A 21,330-nucleotide genomic window follows, 5' to 3' on the forward strand; every position below is an offset into this window, starting at 1 on the left:
CCTGAACTCCAAAAGTGGACGCTTTTGCATCAAATGAACTGACGTCAACCGATAATTACGATGGTCAGGCTCTTTCCCTGCAAACAGATGCATGTTGGAATACTCTATTGTACCTTAATCGTTCTTGGTTGTTAGCCATTATACCTATAATGAAACAAAATAAAGTAAAAAAAAATTAAACAATGCAAACATAATACGAAAGTGCACTTCTGTATTTTGAAAAAAATCAAATTATGATAAAATACGAAAGTGCACTTTCATATTTTTTATGGAGATGTATCTCCGTATTAAGTTTTGATAAATTAATAGTGTGACTCACTTACGAATGGATATGGTCTGTATGAATTGCATTTGAAAATGCAATTTTTATATTATAGGGGCATTTTGGTTTTTCACAGGGGTGTGGGAGCACTACTAAGGATGTGATAAGCAACCCCCATCTTTTTTATCTAGCTAGAATTAGGGGTGGCAAATCAAGCGGTCGGCCTCATTTAAGCCCATCCAAAAGTGAGGTCGGACAGATCAGCTTAGGCGTCCAAAAGTCAAACACACTCGTTTACTAACAAATTGGAGAGTTGTCGGATCAGTCTGTCAAACTCTTTTTTACAATTTAATTTATTACTTAATTTACAAAAAATTTAATCATTATCAAAGAGGCCGACAAATATTTTTTTAACAATGAACTTCAATAAATCTTAATGTTAATATCATTCTTTAATATAAACAAAATAACATAACCATAACACCAAAAGCTTAAAAACAAGTAAAATTTTTTGAACCACAGAGAAAAAGTATCATCACACATATAACTATAATTACTATATGCAGAATTATCATTTTCATATGAGCACACAACTGCTCCTTTTGGTCTATTAGAATTTGGTACATTTTTTATTGAAGCCACCTTAACAAGTTACTTGTTCATGATTTTTTTTTAGATAATCAATATCCCCTTTGATGAATTTCTTGTGAAACAAATGTCAACGTAGGTGAAATATTGTTCTTGAATAAAAATGAATAATGACAATGTTTTTGTACATAAATAATGGATGTTAGTTAATAATTTTAGAAGAATAACTTTGTGCACAAATAAATTCTATTTAAACAGACTATGTTTTGGACACAAATAAGTTATATTTTATCTATTTTTAATGAATTGGATCCTCAATGTCCTGTCTAATTTTTATTTCAAGTAAAAAAAACAAAAATAAATAATTTAAAATAAAATTCAAACGATTTAAAATATCCTACTACCTCCGTTTCAAAATGATTGTCGTTTAAAATTTTTACTCACGTAGTAATAATATTGTTCTAAAAGACATTACACCTTTCCTAAATTAACTTTATTAAACTTTATTAATATATTAGAGGCAGTATATAGAATAATAATTAAGGAACATAATTGAAAAAATAGTAATCATTTCAACAGCGGTCATTTTGAAACAAATATTATTTGATAAAACGGCAATCATTTTTAAACGGAGCAAGTATAAAATACAAAAGTAATTATAATAATATACTTAATGCAAAACTGGTCAGTAATTTTAAAACGGAGGAAGTATAAAATACAAAATTAATTATAATAATATACTTAATGCAAAACTGGTCAGTAATACTAACGGATACCAGTGGAAAACACATCCAAAACAATGGCAAGTTGTTCAAAAGTGACTCCAAACACAATACAAATGCCTCAGTCAAGGAACTTACAAAATATAGCCTTCATGCAACACGGGCTACTTTTCAAGAGCTATACTGCACAGAAAAATGAACTGAAAAAATCTGATGTAATTCTACCCCCCTTCCTCCTTTCCTTGTCGAGTATTGTAAGTCCTTTTTTACTAAAGAAAACTACTATCAAAATCCTGTAAGAAAAAAAAATGAATAAAAACTATCGCATGTTTTGATTATGAAGCAATTCAACAGCAGCAGCAACCACTACTTTTCCTTCACCAGAAATGTCAAACCCTGGTTCTTCAATTTTTCTGTTTAGAAGCTTGTCAAGCTGCCCGCGTAATTTCTGCATATTCAGTTACCATGAGATTGTTTTGTTGTATAAGCATGTAGCTCAGAAACAATTTATAATGGTTGGGAAAAGATTGAAGGAAATTAATTACCTTTATCAACTCAATGACACTCTTGGAAGCAGAGAAATGAAGGTAACCTCCAAGCATCTCAATACCCTCGCCATTTTTGCTAGGGTCGAGATTACCACCAAACAGAAGTAGTGCATAATCTGAAATGTTGGTAGAGTCTCTAATATAGATGTTGCTTGTTTTAACTTTTTCACTATATACCAAGTAAGGCAGAGGGAAGAGATGAATCCCAGCATTTACAGAAGAGGGATGGATGTCAACCTTCCCAACTTCTTTAGTGTAGAATGCTGTCCGTTTTCCTCTTCTTTTGCACTGCACAACATTAGGGTAGAGCCCAGCACAAAGAATTGCACAAACCATCTCCAAATCGTGACTGTACTGGTTGTAAGCCTGCAGAGATATACAACAAGGTTGATAAACATCCGTGCCCTTGTTCAAAATTTTGCCATTAACTTTATAGATGTTTATGTTCAGAAGTAAACAGAAAAATGTGATGAGAGCTCAGTGGTAAGAGTCAAATCTCCAGAGACTAAGTTAGAAGAGGATATGGAGGAAAGTGCTTCAACTAAAATTAGATAGGACGAGGACAAGGGCTTACATGGACACCCCTCGACTTGTCAACAAATCCAATGTCAGATAATAAGTTGAGAAATTGCGTTCTCATATCATCAATCAACCGCAAGGTCACCGGGGATAGGAAATTTTCCCAACAAAATTCCTTTTCAGCCCCCCTACTTTTTGCTTCCTTCCATCCTTCAAAAGCTTTAAGAAGGGCTATATGATCACTGAATAAAAAATATACTTATAATTAAGCAATCACAAGTGTGGGTAATGGAGTAAAATCTGACTGAGCATTGAGAAGGGAAATTTCTCATACAATATCAATGACCAACTAACCTGCAAGAGTCGCCAGAAAAATATCTTTTTGCTGCATCAGCTTCCTCTTTTCTGTTTATAGGTAGGACAAATGGGTTTCTGTAAGCAAGAGCAGCAGCAATAGTTAAGGCAGGACTAAGGCACTGAAAGATAGAGCCCATGAGAAGCATCTTCCCTATATTTGGGTCCAAAGGTACCGTACAAAGATGCCGACCTGTTAAAGATCAAATTAGCTCAGATAACATCCACGACATAAAATAAAAAGCTTGAGACAAGCATGTCCAACACAATATACCCAGTGGAGTAAGCTCCTCCCTGTCATCTAACGCCCCAATTGTCTTCAGAAGTTCTATAGCATTTTGAACAGCAAGAGAATCTGGTGGCTGAAGTGCCTTTCCTAAAAATGATGCCACAGTTCCCAGCTGCAAGCTTTTAATGTGCAGGCACAATTCTTGCAAAGGTGTTCGGAGGATTTCAGGTAACTGATACTCTGGCATAGCATCGTGAATCAGTTTTGGATACAACCTATAACAAACTCCAGGTTGAACTCGACCAGCACGTCCACGTCTCTGAAATAGTCTGCCCGTTAATGACAATAAAACATAGTATGTTCATACTGTGTTATTGAATTTTATAAATAGATTTGGGGTGGGGATGAGAGGGGGAGTAGAGTCTCTCAAACAACATTTAATCATTCAGCAAATATAAAAATAAAGATATATTGCAAGTTTTTCCTGAAGATTCACATGTTCAATGAGAGCAATAAACCTTATGTTGTTAAAAAGGTTTGTTCCACGACTTTAATACCTGACGTGCCGAAGCCTTTGAAATCCATGATGGCAACAAGCAGGCAAGCTTATTTAGAGCGTCATAGCTGGTTTCCTTTGCTTTACCGCAGTCTATGACATATACAACATCATCTATGGTGATGCTGCTCTCAGCAATATTTGTTGCTAGCACAATTTTTCTGCAATGGCAAAATAACAACGATTAAAAATGTAGATGCTAAAATGATACCAAACTCAAATATATATATACATATATACAAGCAAAACACCACATCTTTACTTTAACATATAATAATTACTGAACATAAAGTCAATTGTAAGGTCAATGTATTAAAACACTCAGTATTGTGATACTGATATATCCGTCACATGAATAAGAGCCCTGTTGAAATGGTTGGAATTGTTACTGTAAGAAGTAATAGATTCATGTCATGCAAACAGCCGCATGCAGGTTTTTAGATCAAATGAGCCTCTTGCTGATTAAGGTTCTTTTATGTTTGCATAGATTAGAAGTGAGTTTGACAAAATCATGTCTGCAACGTGCCATGATTTTGTGAAGCTCCAAAGTGTTGGGTTAACCAAAATTAGTGTTTCCCCGTAATTCCCTCACAGCAAATCCAAACATGCACCTTATCTGTTTTTTTTTATTTGAATTTTTGTAATTCCATCAATCTCACAGCAAATCCAAACATGCACTTTATCTCTTTTTAATTTGAATTTTTTGTCATGATAAGATTGTGTTACAGAATCCTTATCATTAATTGCTACTTTTGATTTTTGTCAGTTAGAATAATGGTTGTTTGTGAACTTATCAATTAGGATCCTTTTTCTTATCTGTAGCTTTTTTAAAATACAGACTTGAATTGGAAGAAAAATCCTGAGAAATGTGTTTTAGTTTAGGAGGGTATCTCTCAAGAAGAAGTCAGTTTCTTATTTTCACTATAGGTCGAACGACAGAGCATTCTATGCGTAGGCCTGTGATTTTGTCCAACACCTGGGGTGCAACATATTGGTATTGGCAGCCCGCGTTTGATGACACATCATATGGCTATCAGGCCACATGCACCGAAAGAACAGATGTTCGGCCTTTCCAAGGTGATTTGAGAAGCAAATGAGGGACCGACAGTAGAGAATTTAGAAGAGACAAGCAGTGGTAATCCAGGAAATAACTGAGGTTCGGGAGACAGAAGTGAATCGCAGTCAGGGGGATCCATTGTTCAACAAAACTCCAAATGGAATTTCTCACTTAAGACGGCACTGAAGATTCCTTAGGGTGATTGAAACACCGCCATGAATTTTTTTACAAATCAATGAATTGTAGAAAATAAGATGAGTAATAGCGGCATTTAATCTGAGGGACATAATTATGGTTCAATCAGATGGAGCAAGAGGAATCAGAACTAGATTTCTGGCACTTCAAGGAATCCTAACATTAAGATTTTGATCACCTATGGGTAATAACCCAATGAGTGAACTCCTTTTGATAATGTAGGACTTCTGAGGTGTGAGTACATTTCATATTCGGATTGAAAGGAAGGATCCTTACTGAAGGGGAAACCATTAGAGGGATTTCTATTCTCTATTTTCTTTCAGTTTTCAATAATAAATGTTTTTCTTCCTTTTCAATTCTCAAGTTCTTACTTTTTGAAAGAAGGATTTCGGGAACAAGCTTCCTGAAGCAGTTAATATATTCAGAACTTCATAAACTAGCCATTAAATTCTGAAAATCAACAATCAATGCCTAAAGATATTCAGTATCAGACAAATATAAATAAACAAGCTGAAAAAATTGCAGCCTTCTATCAAATTACTATATACCAAAGACAGGTGAACTGAAACCATAGAATTCTTTCCAACTAAGTTTCTAATAAATAAAATAAATTATATGCGTTAGAGGTTCACTTGCTAAGCTACTTTGGAACTTTCAAAAGCTAGCACTTAGCAGTAGTTCAATAGTTTGATTTATACAGAGAAAATTCCAGAAAACATAATCAAGTGATTCGACTCACGAGTTTCCATTCACACATCCCCCATGTTTGTTTAAGTTCAGGCTCCATCAGTCTCATATTTAATATATGCCAAAAGCATTATTTACATAAATTTCTCACAATCGTTCCTAAACATATTATCACATTAAAAATCTGTCTATGGAGAAAATAAGCAAAGATAAACATGCTTGCCTTTTGTTAGGGGGAGGACGGTCAAATATTTCACATTGGTCAATGGTAGGCATTGAACCATGTATTGGAAGGATTAAGAACTTGCTACGGTTTCCAAGTAAGTTATTTCCTTCAAGTTTGTCAAGTAGCTTAGAGATTTCATCCCAGCCAGTAAGAAATACAAGAATAGCTCCACCACCTTCATTCCGACATATATATTCAATTGTTGCTTCTACCTGAAACATCGTAGTAATCAAAATTAAATAAACATCCTTAACTGATTCAACAAACTTAGAAAACTTCATTAAAAGCTTAGAGCCACACTAGTAAGGAAGTACTATAGGAGTGATTACACTTGGCACACAATAGCTTAGCATACACTATCCGTAGGACCTAACAAATTCAGATTCTCTCTACAATAATTTAGATTCTCACTAGCATAGATAGAAAGAAATGAAACAAATGGCAACCGAGAACATAAAAAACACAATTCATTGACAAAGAGGGAAGTCGAATAGCAAACTCTTAGAATGCTAATCTAGATTCATTAGCATATTTAGCACAACTTAGAAGATTAAACTACTGTAGTTTGGTTAGAGGATGTGAATATCTTTCCTACTCTTATCCAATCCAACTATCTTATTCTATATATCTTTATTCTATTATGGTCACCAAACAAGCCCATAACTTCAACAGTGGCTATTAATTACCTCTATATTCAGTGCATGGTTAGCTCCTATATGCAATGTGTTCATTGTATGTATAAATAAGATGATCTATTTGTAAGAAAACACACTCCTATAGACTTCTACACTAGCTGCAGACAAAATTGTGAAACTTAGACCGGATAATTATCCACTGAGCTAAGATACTTGCCCAACAACCAATACCGCTAATTCAAAAAAATACAATGCACAGAATACATACCAGACCCAAATCAATTTGTGAACCTGACCAAGCTTCAAGGGATTTTCTAACACCCAAGCTGTAATTTTTGTAATGAGTATCCACATCAAGGTCCTGCAAGAACAAAGAGATGGCAAGGGATGAGCTCATTTGTAGGAAGCAGCACGAAAACAGAAACTTATGTAAGGCATATCACAAACTGCAAAAAAGGACTACTAAGATTTTTAGCTACACAGGCTAGACTTTTAAATCTAAACATATTTCTATCCAGTTTTCACTACTATTTTTTATGACTAAAGATGTTATTAGAAGAAAGATTTGTTGCAGCGAAAGAGGAGCATATTATACGAAGGCCTTTCACTCCATAAATCTCCAACCCACCACGCCTCATCAGAAGCACTGTCAAACAAGTAAAACAGATCACTCACCAAAAATCAAGCAAGTGACCCAACTAACATTCAACAGCTAAATTACCCTTTTTCATGATTCGCAAAAGTGTCTGTCATCTAAATTTCATCACTCCCACCAAAGTCACATGTCTATTATCAAAGTGTGACTTATTGATCCCAACATTAGCACCATATTGAATGTGCAACTATCATGAACTGAATTCAACAACAACCAAGTCTTATCCCACTAAGTGGGGACTATCATGAACTGAATACAGAACCTTGAAAAATAATGAGTGTGTCATTATCCAGACAAAGGTTGCAATACTATGGTATACAACAGTCAATGAGTCCTAATTCCATGCAACGTGTTTGGTGAAAATATATGAGTTCATAGTTCAAACTTCGAAGTATCTTATAAATCACACACTATAAATACATGGATTAATATATAAAGTATACATGCCTCAAACATTTCGATCAGAGGATCCTTCTTAGAATCTTGTTGTTTCCTTTTTCTTCTTGCATTCCCCTCAAAACTGTCAAACTCCGACTTGATGCTATATCTAGTTTTCTCCAACACATCTTCTAGGTAGTGCTCGGCTACAGGGAAAGTAAATCCCTGACACATGTCCGAATAGAATAAAATAAAATAAAGGAACATTATTTGCATTTAAATAAATAAAAAAGATAGAATCCAATAACATGAAATTTAAAAAGAATGCAATACCGGTATGTGCATTGTTGGGGCATTGGCAAAGTATTTAGAGAACAAATCAGCATTGATTGTAGCACTCATTAGAATGAGGCGCAGATCGGGACGACGGGGAAGAAGGTCACGTAAAATTATAATTAAGAAGTCTTCATTCATGCCTCTTTCATGAATTTCATCCACCAGCAAATGACTAACACCAGTCAACTCTGGATCTTGGACCTATTCAAAAACAAAGATAGAAAAGATAAGTGAACACCACTGGATATGAGTATCCCACATAATGCTAGGATGTTCTTAACTTCATATTTTTCCTCTTTCATATTTAAAATAGAAATTTAGTAGCACTAATCTTTTAAATGCTTAACTACTTCATCCTATCCTCTTCACTGTATGAATTTAATACTCTATTCTATATCTATGCAAGCATCGCTACCACAATCTGCAGGGAAGAAAGTGTTAACCACCAACTATCTGAAGCTATTAAGTGAAGGCTCTTAATTTATTTTATATCTAACTAACATGACCCGGACACAAGATCCTTATGGGACCAATGCATCGGCAGTGCAAGTGTCAACTCCAACTTATATTGAAATTCAACTTTTAATAGTGATCAATGGCTATGGCAAGAAATGATGTCATGACTAGTTGGTTCATTATTCAGGCTTCAATACCATGTTGATCACCAACAGCTTAAGTTGTGAGAGGAGACTCCAGTTCATATCTAAACTTTTATGAATGCAGGAGTTGATGTCTTAAAAACAGGATATTCAGTTTTAGGGAAATTAATAATACCAGTTGCCGAAGTAATACACCAGTGGTGCAGAAAAGAAGGCGTGTTTCCGCAGAACGTTTTGCTTCAAGTCGGATGTGGTATCCAACAGTTTTGCCAAGAGTTTCCCCTCTTTCGGCAGATATACGAGCTGCAACAGAAATTGCAGATACACGTCGAGGTTGAGTACAAATTATGTTGCAGTCAGCTCCACGCAAACGAGATATTTCTTCTTCCAAAATGAATTGTGGCAGCTGTGTTGTTTTGCCACAGCCTGTCTCTCCTGAAACTACCAATACCTGCACAAACACCAGCCAAATTTTACTCTATTCTAGATTGGAAACTACAACTAGAACCATAGACTGAACATGAGCAAAGCATCAAAATGAGTTCAAACAATTTGTGCATCATATTATAATTGACAATTTATCCAGTTAAATATTAAGCAACAAGGTCTGCCCTCTTTTAAATGCCATAGAGATCTAAGGATATAGTTTCTGAAAAGCAAACTGAATCTGGCAAAAAAATTATGGTAAATAAGTCATTTTTTCACGAATGATAAAAAATAGCTTTCAGCACCTGATTTTCTTGAACGGCTTTCAGAAACTCAGACTTCATTTTAAATGCAGGAAGCTTCTCCCTAAATGATTTCATTTCCTGCACAATATCCCGTGTCTGCATGTTTCCAATCCCAGCATAAGTTTAAAATACAGCATAAAGCAGTCAAATATATGGCATAGTAGATGCAAACAAAATATAATGGACAAAAATCCTGCTATATGCTTTGGTACCTGCTCCAGTTCCTGCCTTTCCTTGAGTGCAACACTGAGTTTCTCTGTTGAAGTACCAGTCTGCTGTGAAGCAGATTTTATGGCCGTTGTTGATATTTTATGTTCCATATCAGTTGATACAGAAGCCAGACTAGCAGCAGATGTCCCAGTTGACTGTGACATATTTAAAAGATTTCCTACTCTCCTCTCTATGTCTGTGGACATTTTAATCTGAAGAAAACAGAACTTAAAATTTTAGCTAACTTTCAACAAGAAATTGGAAATCAGACATTGAAATAGAATAAGTAGTACTCCACCTCCTTCTGTGTTGATCCATGACGCTCATCAAGGTCTGCACGGTAATCAGGCAAAGGAACTTTGCTAACAACAAGAGTCTTTCCCTTATTATATGCATGGCTTTCTTTGCGCAAGTAAAAATCAGGCAATGAAGAATTTAAAATGTTAGGAAATATAAAAGTATATATAACAGATTAAGTTTAAGATGTTCACAAGTAGAATCAATAAATGCAGATAGTATTGCAATACACTGACAAATGATTTTTATCATCACAAATTACATTGCTGTCAACTCAGAAAGTTATGCTGTACAATACAGTTGCATGACCCTTCTAGGTGCTAACTATTAGAATTAGAGATTGGCCAGCACCAAGCTTTCTACGTAATCATTTGGATAATAGTACCAGTCTGTAGTACCGACACCAAATATGACTTTATAGTCAGGAAATCTAATTCTCTGGACTATTTTATCTCTAAAATTAAATATCACTGCTGAATGGCCAAACTTTTGCAAAGGTTAACAGTATCACCATTTTTATAAAGGCATACGAATTGAAAATCATCATCAATTTTGTTGGAATATATTATTTCTATTTGTATTATTTCCATTTATTCTCCATTAAGGAAAGAATTAATATCATTATTGTATTACCATTATATATACCAGCCTAGAGCTGAGGAATAAAATACAATAGCTTTTTTACCATTCCTTTCAATATGGTATCAAGAGCTCTGGGTTAAGGTTTACTGTAAAGCTTCCACAACAGCTTCTGATTGACATACCCGTTTAATCACCTATGGCGAATCACAGCACGAATTGGCCCGCTCTAGGTTTTGCCTACACCGGATCCAATGATGGCGGTGGCGGTGGCCGCGGTGATGGTGGTGATGGCGGAGGCCGTGGTGATGGCGGCGGCCGCGGTAACGGTGGTGGCCGCGGAAATGGCAATGGTGGCGGAAACGGCAACGAAACATCGGGTGTCACAGACAATGGCAGTTATTTCAATATAGGCAGCAATGACCAAGAGGGTTCCTCATACTCCCTCAAGGTCAATATTCCTAAGATGAATGGGAATAACTATAATGAATAGGCCCAAACAGTTCGCTTGGTATTGAATAGCAAAGGGAAGTTAGGTTTTTTAACAGGAGCAGTAGCTGAACCGACAGTAGCTTTGGCTACTAGGAACCTTGACGAGGAAAAAAGGGTAGACAAAGTTCCTTGGTGTGACCACTGTAAGCGTGAATGGCATACGCGTGAAACCTGTTGGAAGCTCAAAGGAAAACCTCCTAACTGGAAGAAGAAAGGTGGTCGTGCATTTCATGCTAGTAATTCTGATCAAGGGCAGCAAATCTCTTCACCTCAGCTTCCACTCACTACAGAACAACTAGACAGACTGTACAAACTCCTCGAGTCTCCAACTCCTTCTTGCTCTATAGCAACAAAAGGTAATTCTGCATTTATTAGTGTCAGTCCCAGTCATACTTGGATAGTAGATTCAGGTGCCTCTAATCACATGACAGGTGAATCTATTTTTTTCTCTTCATATAGTCCATGTGCAGGTAACCAAAAAATAAAAAGTGCAGATGGCTCTTTTTCAGCCATTGCAGGTAAAGGGCCAGTTGTCTTGTCTCCAATGTTAACTCTGAAAAATGTCCTTCATGTTCCAAATTTATCATGTAATTTAATGTCCGTCAGTAAATTAGCCCAAGATATAAATTGTCAAACTAATTTTTTCCGATCTCACTGTAACGAGTGTATAACAAAAATTCTCGGCATTCCTTGGGGATTCTTGATTGGTGCTGAGCTAACTTTAGCGCAAAGTCGTATTTCTTTGGTTAATAAAATCCAAAAGGTTTATGTCTTTCAGGATTTGAACTCGGGGAAGATGATTGGCAGTGCTAAGGAGAGTGGAGGACTCTACTACCTTGACATTGGATCTGCATCACAACTACTTTCAAAAACAATAAGTTCCTGTTTTGAGTCTTTTTCTGTTTTGAATAATAAAGATGACAACATTATGACATGGCATTTAAGATTAGGTCATCCTAGTTTTCGTTACTTAAAACACTTGTTTCCTAAGTTATTTCATAATAAGAACTTTTCTTCGTTTAAATGTGAAGCATGTGAGTTTGCAAAACATCATCGTTCCCAATTTTCAATACAGCCTTATAAACTATCAAAACCTTTTTCTATTATTCACAGTGATGTTTGGGGCCCTAACCGTACAAGTACACTCTCTCAAAAAATGGTTTATCACATTTATAGATGACCATACAAGAGTATGTTGGGTGTACTTGTTAAAGGGGAAATCAGATGTTTGTCAGGCTGTAAAGAATTTTGTTACAATGGTGCAGAATCAATTTCAAACAAATATCCAAGTCTTTAGAAGTGATAATGGCAAAGAATATTTTAACACTATCCTGGATGATTTTTTTCTAAAAAATGGGATTGTACATCAAAGTTCATGTCCTAATACTCCTCAACAAAATGGAGTTGCCGAAAGGAAAAATAGACATTTATTGGAGGTTGCTAGAGCTTTACTTTTCACAAATAAAGTACCAAAATATTTGTGGGGCGAAGCCGTTTTAACAGCTGCATATTTAATTAATAGAATGCCCTCCAAAATTCTTAATTTTCAAACTCCGATTAATACTTTCAAAGAATGTTTTCCTAGTTCTCGTGTTTTAACTGATCTAACATTAAAAATCTTTGGTTGCACAGCTTTTGTTCATGAACATAAGAATGTTGGAAAACTTGAACCACGTGCTATAAAGTGTGTTTTTGTTGGATACTCCCCAACCCAAAAAGGATATAAATGTTTTGATCCAAAAACCAAAAAAATGTTTGTCACTATGGATGTTACATTCTTTGAAAAAAACCTTTTTTTGATGACACTCATCAAGGGGGGATATAAAGGAAGACTTGTTTCAAATTGAGGACATGAGTTTTTTAAATAATTTATCTTTGCCTGTATTACAAAGTTCTGAGACTTATACTTCTGCACCAACAGAAAATGGTCATGATTCTGTATCTAATCCTACTCCTGTTATGAGTAACGATCCTAGCGAATCCGAGCCTACATTTTCTCATGTGAAAACAATGAAATTCCTGAAAACAATGATAGTGATGATCTAATTGAAATGCCACAGAATAATGAGTCACTTCAGGAAAACAGATTTGAATTAGGAAACGGGATTTGGAAAGGGAAGATTTTTGTGAAAAAGAACCACAAAGGAATGGATGAGTCCACATCTCCACACTATCAGGAATCTGAATCGGGGAATGATCAACCTCCTAAGAATAGGAAAGGTAAGTCCATCTCTGTTTCTGAAAGTCGTATTTTGTATCCTGATATAGATGATCCTGTTGCCATTAGAAAACCTGTTAGATCGTGTACTAAACACCCCATGTCCAATTTTATATCATATTCAAATTTGTCTTCATCTATGTCTTTCTTCACCTCAAAATTGTCTAGTGTAGAAATTCCAAAAAATGTACAAGTTGCTCTAGAAATTCCAAAGTGGAGGGAAGCTGTACTTGAGGAGATGAAAGCTCTAGAAAAGAACAAAACTTGGAGCGTTATGACACTACCGAATGACAAGAAGACAGTTGGATGCAAATGGGTGTTTACTGTGAAGTATAATTCAGATGGGTCAATTGAAAGGTACAAGGCTCGCTTGGTGGCTAAAGGATTTACTCAGACCTATGGTATAGACTACTCAGAGACATTTGCTCCTGTTGCAAAACTGAACACTGTAAGAATTCTTTTATCTCTTGCTACTAACCTGGATTGGCCCCTACGTCAGTTAGATGTTAAGAATGTCTTTCTTAATGGCGATCTAGAAGAAGAAGTATACATGGACATTCCTCCTGGCTTTGAAGACAAATTTGGATCAAATGTATGCAAATTAAATAAGTCTTTGTATGGATTAAAACAGTATCCTAGAGCTTGGTTTGAAAAATTCACTCAGTCCATGAAGAAACAAGGGTACATTCAAGGACAGACTGATCACACCTTATTCACAAAGTTCTCCCATGATGGGAAATTGGCTGCCCTGATTGTATATGTTGATGATATTGTCCTTACTGGAGACGATACAGTTGAAATGGCAAGAGTAAAAGAGAAATTAGCAGTAGACTTTGAAATCAAGGACTTAGGATCCATGCGATATTTTCTTGGTATGGAGGTTGCTCGGTCAAAGAATGGTATTGTGGTTTCACAGCAGAAATACATTCTAGACATTGAAAGAAACAGGAATGAGTGGATGTCGTCCTGCAGATACCCCTATGGATCCTAATGCTAAACTTTGGGGAGAAGGTAGTGTTCCTGTTGACACTAGAAGATATCAGAGATTGGTTGGAAAACTGATTTATTTGTCACACACCCGACCTGATATTGCTTTCTCAGTTAGTGTAGTAAGTCAATTTATGTATTTTCCTTACGAGGAACATCTTGAGGCAGTCTACAGGATACTGAGATATTTGAAGGGAAAGCCTGGTAAAGGCTTACATTTTAAGAAAACTAGTGAAAGAAATGTGTATCTTCACGGATGCTGATTGGGCAGGCTCAGTCACAGATAGAAGATCAACCTCTGGATATTGTACTTATGTTTGGGGTAATCTTGTGACATGGAGGAGCAAGAAACAAGGAGTTGTAGCAAGAAGTAGTGCAGAAGCTGAGTTTAGAGCTATGTCTCAAGGTATTTGTGAAGGGTTATGGATCCTTAGAGTCCTAGAAGAACTTAAGATGAAAATTGAGCTTCCATTAAAATTATACTCTGACAGTAAAGCTGCCATTAGCATAGCTCATAACCCAGTTCAACATGACAGAACCAAACATATTGAGATTGATCGACACTTCATAAAAGAGAAGTTAGATGCTGGAATCATATGTCTCCCTTTTGTGACTTCAAATGAGCAAACTGCGGATATCCTTACCAAAAGTTTGGCAAGACCAACCTTTGAGCATTTAATTGACAAGTTAGGCATGATAGATATCTATACACCAACTTGAGGGGGGTGTTGGAATATATTATTTCTATTTGTATTATTTCCCTTTATTCTCCATTAAAGAAAGAATTAATATCATTATTGTATTACCATTATATATACCAGTCTAGAGCTGAGTGTCGAAGATATTATTAGGATTGCTAATTAATTATTTTATTCCGGTAGTTATTAGATTTAATTATTTTAATTAGATAGTACCAAGCTAATTAAGTTGTTGCTAATTTTATGAATCTATTTATGTAAAGTTGTTATACTGTAAACACTATTTATATGAGCCATATTCAGCAGAAATAAAAAAATTCATTCGGAACAATTCTTTCCGACTTTATGGTATCAGAGCCTAAATGGCCAAACCATCCGATGATGATACCTCTGGTATCGATTCTATGAGTTCTACTCGCTCTCTCACCCTACACAATGAATCCTTCCAAAACATATCCATCACTTCTCACAAGTTGAATGGAAATAATTTCTTACAGTGGTCACAATCTGTGAAATTGTTTATTCGTGGCCGTGGAAAATTCGGCTTTCTCTCAGGTACCACTAAGAAACCTGCCAATGAAGATGAATCTGAAAGATGGGAGGCAGAAAACTCGATGATTATGTCTTGGCTCATAAATTCCATGGATCCAAGTGTAGGGAGAACTTATCTCTTCCTACCTACTGCTCATGACATTTGGAATGCTGTGAATGAGACCTATTCTGATCTCGGAAACACAGGGCAATGGTTTGAGCTAAAAACTCGGTTATGGAGGCTAAAACAAGGAGAGAAAACTGTCACTCAATACTACACCGACCTCAAGACCTTGTGGCAAGAGGTTGACATGTTCAACGACTACGAATGGAGTTGTGCTAAGGACAGGACTCTATTCCAGAAGATGGTGGAAAAAGAACGCGTCTTCGAATTCCTTGTCGGCCTTAATAAGGAATTGGATGAAGTCAGAGGGCGCATTCTTGGTCGTGATCCACTACCGAACACCAGAGAAGTTTTCTCCGAAGTCAGACGAGAAGAAAGTCGGCGGACAGTCATGCTTGGAGGCCAATCAACAGCCCCCACCGAGTCCTCTGCCTTGTTCTCGGGACAGCCACCACGTCGCAATGATCGTCGGAACGACAGAGATCGGCCGATATGCGAGCACTGCAATAAGCCAGGACACACTAAGGCCAAGTGTTGGAAGCTACACGGGAAGCCAGCCGAGTACCCTTCAGCCAATCGGAATCCTCGTGATGCAAAGGGATTCCATGCCTCATCTGAAGATGCTTCTGCAGAGCCGAAACCTGCCTCAGAACCGTCTGCCTTCAGCAAAGAACAACTAGAGCAATTGTATCAACTAATGAGTTCTCATTCCATATCCAACACTTCTAACCCATCATCTTATATTGCCTCTTCATCATTAGCCCAGAAAGGTACATATCCTACAGCTTTCACAGCTGGTTCTAAATCAAACCCTTGGATCATAGATTCAGGGGCAACAGATCACATGACCGGTAGTTCATCCATATTCTCATCTTATTTGCTGATGGTTCCCTAACCTCTATAGCTGGAAAAGGCTCTATCATTATTTCTCCATCTCTCACATTACTAAATGTCCTACATGTCCCGAAACTCTCTTGCAATCTCATTTCTGTTAGTCGTATTATTCATGATTGCAAATGCATTGCTACAATAACATTTGCTGGATTTGAATTTCAGGACCCTTGTTCGGGGAAGATGATTGGCAATGCTAAGGAGGTTGATGGACTGTATCACCTGGTCACGGAAAATCCTTCAGATAAACAAGTTCAGAAACCAAGATGCTTTACTACCTTGTCTTGTGAGAATGAAATAATGTTGTGGCATTATAGATTAGGCCATCCTAATTTTAATTACTTGAAATATTTATTTCCCAATCTTTTCAAAAATAAAAATGGTTTTTCTTTTCAGTGTGAAGTTTGTGAATTAGCAAAACATCATAGATCTGTTTATCCATCTTTAAAGTACATGCCATCAAAACCTTTCTCTCTTGTGCATAGTGATATTTGGGGTCCTTCGCGAGTAAAAACAGCCTCAGGATTTAGATGGTTCATCACATTCATTGACGATCACACTAGAGTCACATGGATTTATCTACTAAAAGAAAAATCTGAGGCAGCAACTGTTTTCAAAAATTTTCACACAATGATCAATACTCAGTTTCAAACAAATATTCAAGTCCTTAGAACCGATAATGGTCGAGAATATTTTAATGCTATCTTAGGTGATTTTTTGAAACAAAAAGGAATAATTCATCATAGTTCTTGCGTTGATACTCCCCAACAAAATGGAGTAGCAGGAAGAAAAAATAGGCATTTATTAGAGGTGGCTAGGGCTTTACTGTTTGCTATGAATGTTCCTAATCGTTTTTGGAATGAAGCACTCCTAACAGCGTCTTATTTGATAAATCGAATGCCTACAAGAGTTCTTAATTATATCACTCCTTTGCAAGCTCTAAAGAATATGTTTCCTGAAAATAGATCTTTCACTGATTTAACACCTAAAATTTTTGGCTGCATTGTTTTTGTTCATATACACGGCCAAAATAGAGGAAAACTTGATCCCCGAGCACATAAATGTATTTTTCTAGGATATTCACCAACGCAAAAAGGGTATAAATGTTTTGATCCTAAATCTGGAAAGTATTATGTGAGTATGGATGTCACCTTTTTTGAAAAACAACCTTTTTTTGACAAAACCTCTCTTCCAGTGGAGAATGACTATGAAATAAATTTTTGGGAACAAATATCTTTGCCAAAATCGGTTGTAAATAACTTGGAACCACCTACTGAACTTCGTGTTTATTCTAGAAGGCGGACTCGACCAAGTAATGTTCCACCGACCCTCGAGGTGTGCCAACCATCAGACTCAACTACGGTCCAAGGTACAACTCCTCTTTCCCCTATTTCTATTCCAAATTTAGAGCCTTGTACAGAATTATTTGAACCCATAGCCTTGCGCAAAGGTGTCAGATCATGTACTACAAAACATCCAATATCCAATTTCGTATCTTATCATAAACTCTCACCAGATTTCAAAGCTTTTTTAACCAGGATTATGGATGATGAACTACCTAAGTCGATACATGAAGCTCTAGAGGTTCCGAGATGGAGAGAGGCAGTTTTTGAGGAGTTAAAGGCCCTTAAGAAGAATGACACGTGGGATCTAACCCCTTTACCTGAGGGGAAACGATCTGTAGGCAGCAAGTGGGTGTTCACCATCAAATACCATGCAGATGGCTCGGTCGAGAGATACAAAGCAAGACTCGTAGCACGAGGCTTCACTCAGACATACGGCCTTGACTACGAGGAAACCTTTGCTCCTGTGGCCAAACTAAACACTGTACGTGTCTTACTTTCACTAGCTGCCAATCTGGATTGGCCTCTCAGACAGTTTGATGTGAAGAATGCATTCCTAAACGGTGAGCTAGAGGAAGAGGTATTTATGGAAGTTCCTCCAGGCTTTGATGAATTGAAGAAGAATGGCAAGGTCTGCAAGCTAAAGAAATCCATATATGGATTGAAACAATCTCCGAGAGCCTGGTTCGAGAGATTCACGAGAGCTGTGAAACAACATGGTTACACTCAGGCACAGTCCGATCATACTATGTTCTACAAACACAATAATGGTAAAATTTCCATTCTAATTGTGTATGTAGATGACATTATTATGACAGGAGATGACACACTAGAGTTGGAGTCGCTGAAGCAATTCTTATCCAACCAGTTTGAGGTCAAGGATCTAGGACAACTCAAATATTTCCTTCGAATGGAGGTGGCTAGATCCTCAAAAGGTATAGTTATCTCGCAAAGGAAATATGTCCTCGATCTCTTGAAAGATACCGGTTTACTAGGATGTAAACCAGTGGCGACTCCTATTGACCCGAATCAAAAACTTGAAAAAGAAGATGGTGCTGAGCCTGTGGACAAAAATCGGTATCAGAAGCTGGTGAGTCAATTTATGCATTGTCCCTCAGAGAAGCACTCCAAGGCTGTTTATAGGATTCTTTATTACTTGAAAGGAAGTCCAGGTAAAGGAATCATGTTTTCAAAGAATGGAAGTCGAAGAGTGGAGATCTTCACTGATGCTGATTGGGGCGGAAGTTCTACAGACAGAAGATCTACCACCGGTTATTGCTCCTTTGTTTGGGGCAACTTAGTTACTTGGAGGAGCAAGAAGCAACCGGTTGTCTCTAGAAGCAGTGCAGAGGCCGAGTTCAGAGCCATGGCGCAAGGAGTATGTGAGTTGTTATGGCTTCGAAGGATCTTGGAGGAGCTAAAGGTTGAAGTAGATAAACCGATGAAGTTGTACTGCGACAACAAATCAGCAATCAGTATCGCTCAGAATCCTGTACAGCATGACAGGACCAAACATGTTGAAATAGATCGACATTTCATCAAGGAGAGGCTGGAAAATGGTGATATCTGCATACCGTTTGTTCCATCATCAGAGCAGCTCGCCGATGTTCTCACCAAGGGACTGTTTACTACGATGTTCGAAGGATTTCTAGTCAAGCTGGGAATGATCGATATCTATTCTCCAGCTTGAGGGGGGGTGTCGAAGATATTATTAGGATTGCTAATTAATTATTTTATTCCGGTAGTTATTAGATTTAATTATTTTAATTAGATAGTATCAAGCTAATTAAGTTGTTGCTAATTTTATGAATCTATTTATGTAAAGTTGTTATACTGTAAACACTATTTATATGAGCCATATTCAGCAGAAATAAAAAAATTCATTCGGAACAATTCTTTCCGACTTTACTGAAGAATAAAATACAATAGCTTTTTTACCATTCCTTTCAATATATGCATTTGCAGACTCTTGTAACTAATCTTAAATAATTTAGTCCAAGACTCTTGAATCCCATACTTCTTCATCTGCCATAAAACAAATTCACTTTTCTTGGCATCATGAGTAAATAAAAAACATTCCATCAAAACCTTAGGAACTGGCTGAATAAATGGCACTCATCAAAACCTTGAGGCAGTACTAGCAACTGTTTGAATGTCTCCGTAGAAAGATCAAGTGAAACAATCACAAACTAATCAACATGAGTGATAGACTTATACTTACAAATAGAATAGGAATAGTTGTGAATGGCCAATCAAATAACAGTGCCACTCAAATGTACACCAAAATGTAAAGTATGGTGAGGTTCGAGGCTGATCCTTAGGAAAATCCCGACTGAAGAATTTATGTGATCACCCCTAATTCACCCAACAAAACTAATGTAACGCTGCAGCAAACTAGAGCCAAAAACTTTAGGAAGTGGAATCAGACATTACCCCGGACGGGAAGGGAACACTTAGGCTTTGTTTGGGAGTTTGGAGGAGAGGGAAAGAGAAGGCTTCGAAAAACAAATTTTCTTTTTACATAGAGAAATTTTAACGTTTTTAAAAATACATATATATTTTGCATAGAATGATAAAAGAGTGCTTATCATTAACATATTTTTAAATTTTGGTATAATATAACAACATAAATTAGATTTGAACCATTTGTCTAAACCCTCCTCCATTACAGTTTTGTAGTTCCTCCAAACTAATGAGATTTTGGTTTTTGAATAAAAATAAATCCTCTAAAACCCTTCCCACCAAAACCCTTCTATTTTTTCACTCAATTTCTTCCTTTTTTTAAAGCCCTCGCCTCCCTCCCCTTCAAACTCCCAAACAAAGCCTTAGTGAACTCATTAGAAGATACGGCAAAGATTTTCTCCCACTAGGCAAAATTGTTTATTATACACATGCATGAAACATGTACATCATGATGAATATGGTTGTGATATTAGGATTTTAATTCAACAATCATTGATTAATTTTCTAATAAAAAATATAACTCATCATTTCCGCTTCAAATTAGACTTGTAAACACATTAACAATAAAGAATTTAAATGAACCTACAAATAAAGCTCGTGTTGATGAGCCATATCAGCTAGGGCTTGCTGGTCTGCAATACTGAAGTAACGCTTTATAACCATCTCCTGTTCCCCTCCTTTTTTCATCTTCTCTATCTTATCCCACCATTCTTTCTCATCAAGCACCTCCTTCTGTAACACAATAAAAACCCTAATTATTAGCAATGGAATTGATCAAAGTACAATCTAAAGCAGTACTGAACTTTCATCTTCAAAATTTGTAATCAAATGTGAAATGTACCTCTGCTTGTTGTTGTCTAAGACGCTCAGCACGCCAAACAGGGTCCCACCATCTTTGCTCACCGCGTCCACCACCACCACGGCCCCCGCCGCCGCCTCCTCCACGACGGCCTCCACCCCGACCGGAGGATGATGCGCCGCCTCTACGGCCTCCGCCTTGGTAGTTAGGGCGGTAGGACATGACGGAAGTGGAGATTAGAGTGTTGGAGAGGAAATGCTTGGGTGCGTGCGGGTGTATGGAGAAGAAGTGATGGGAATGAAAAGTAGGGCGGAAAAGGCAGTGAAGCATTTATAGCAGAGACAATGTTATGGTTGGAACTTGGAACTTGGAAGTGGACACACTTCGCTAGTGTTGTTTGCAACGTGTTAAGTATAGTATA

The 21,330-nt window shown here is 36.9% G+C and overlaps 1 protein-coding gene across 2 annotated transcripts; it reads right to left on the reverse strand.

The window, feature by feature from the left end:
* Positions 1–1,520: 1,520 nt before the first annotated feature.
* Positions 1,521–21,330, reverse strand: LOC131634396 (DExH-box ATP-dependent RNA helicase DExH1). 2 transcript variants are annotated; one of them, XM_058905061.1, is made up of 16 exons: positions 20,952–21,330; positions 20,697–20,842; positions 9,786–9,885; positions 9,490–9,699; positions 9,278–9,373; positions 8,722–8,997; positions 7,945–8,148; positions 7,681–7,836; positions 6,847–6,939; positions 5,941–6,155; positions 3,780–3,939; positions 3,268–3,541; positions 2,994–3,186; positions 2,695–2,881; positions 2,118–2,486; positions 1,521–2,020 (listed from the first exon to the last, which is right to left on the reverse strand). In XM_058905061.1, exons 1-16 carry the CDS (start codon positions 21,237–21,239, stop codon positions 1,892–1,894), a joined length of 3,096 nt encoding a protein of 1,031 aa, XP_058761044.1. In that variant the 5' UTR covers positions 21,240–21,330; the 3' UTR covers positions 1,521–1,891. The 2 variants fall into 2 exon arrangements, with proteins under 2 accessions (XP_058761044.1, XP_058761045.1); XM_058905062.1 differs by lacking the exon at positions 20,952–21,330 and having other exon boundaries at positions 9,786–9,889; positions 20,697–20,836.

The sequence above is a fragment of the Vicia villosa genome, unplaced genomic scaffold (genome assembly GCF_029867415.1).
Source record: "Vicia villosa cultivar HV-30 ecotype Madison, WI unplaced genomic scaffold, Vvil1.0 ctg.001287F_1_1, whole genome shotgun sequence".
Lineage (NCBI taxonomy): Eukaryota > Viridiplantae > Streptophyta > Magnoliopsida > Fabales > Fabaceae > Vicia > Vicia villosa.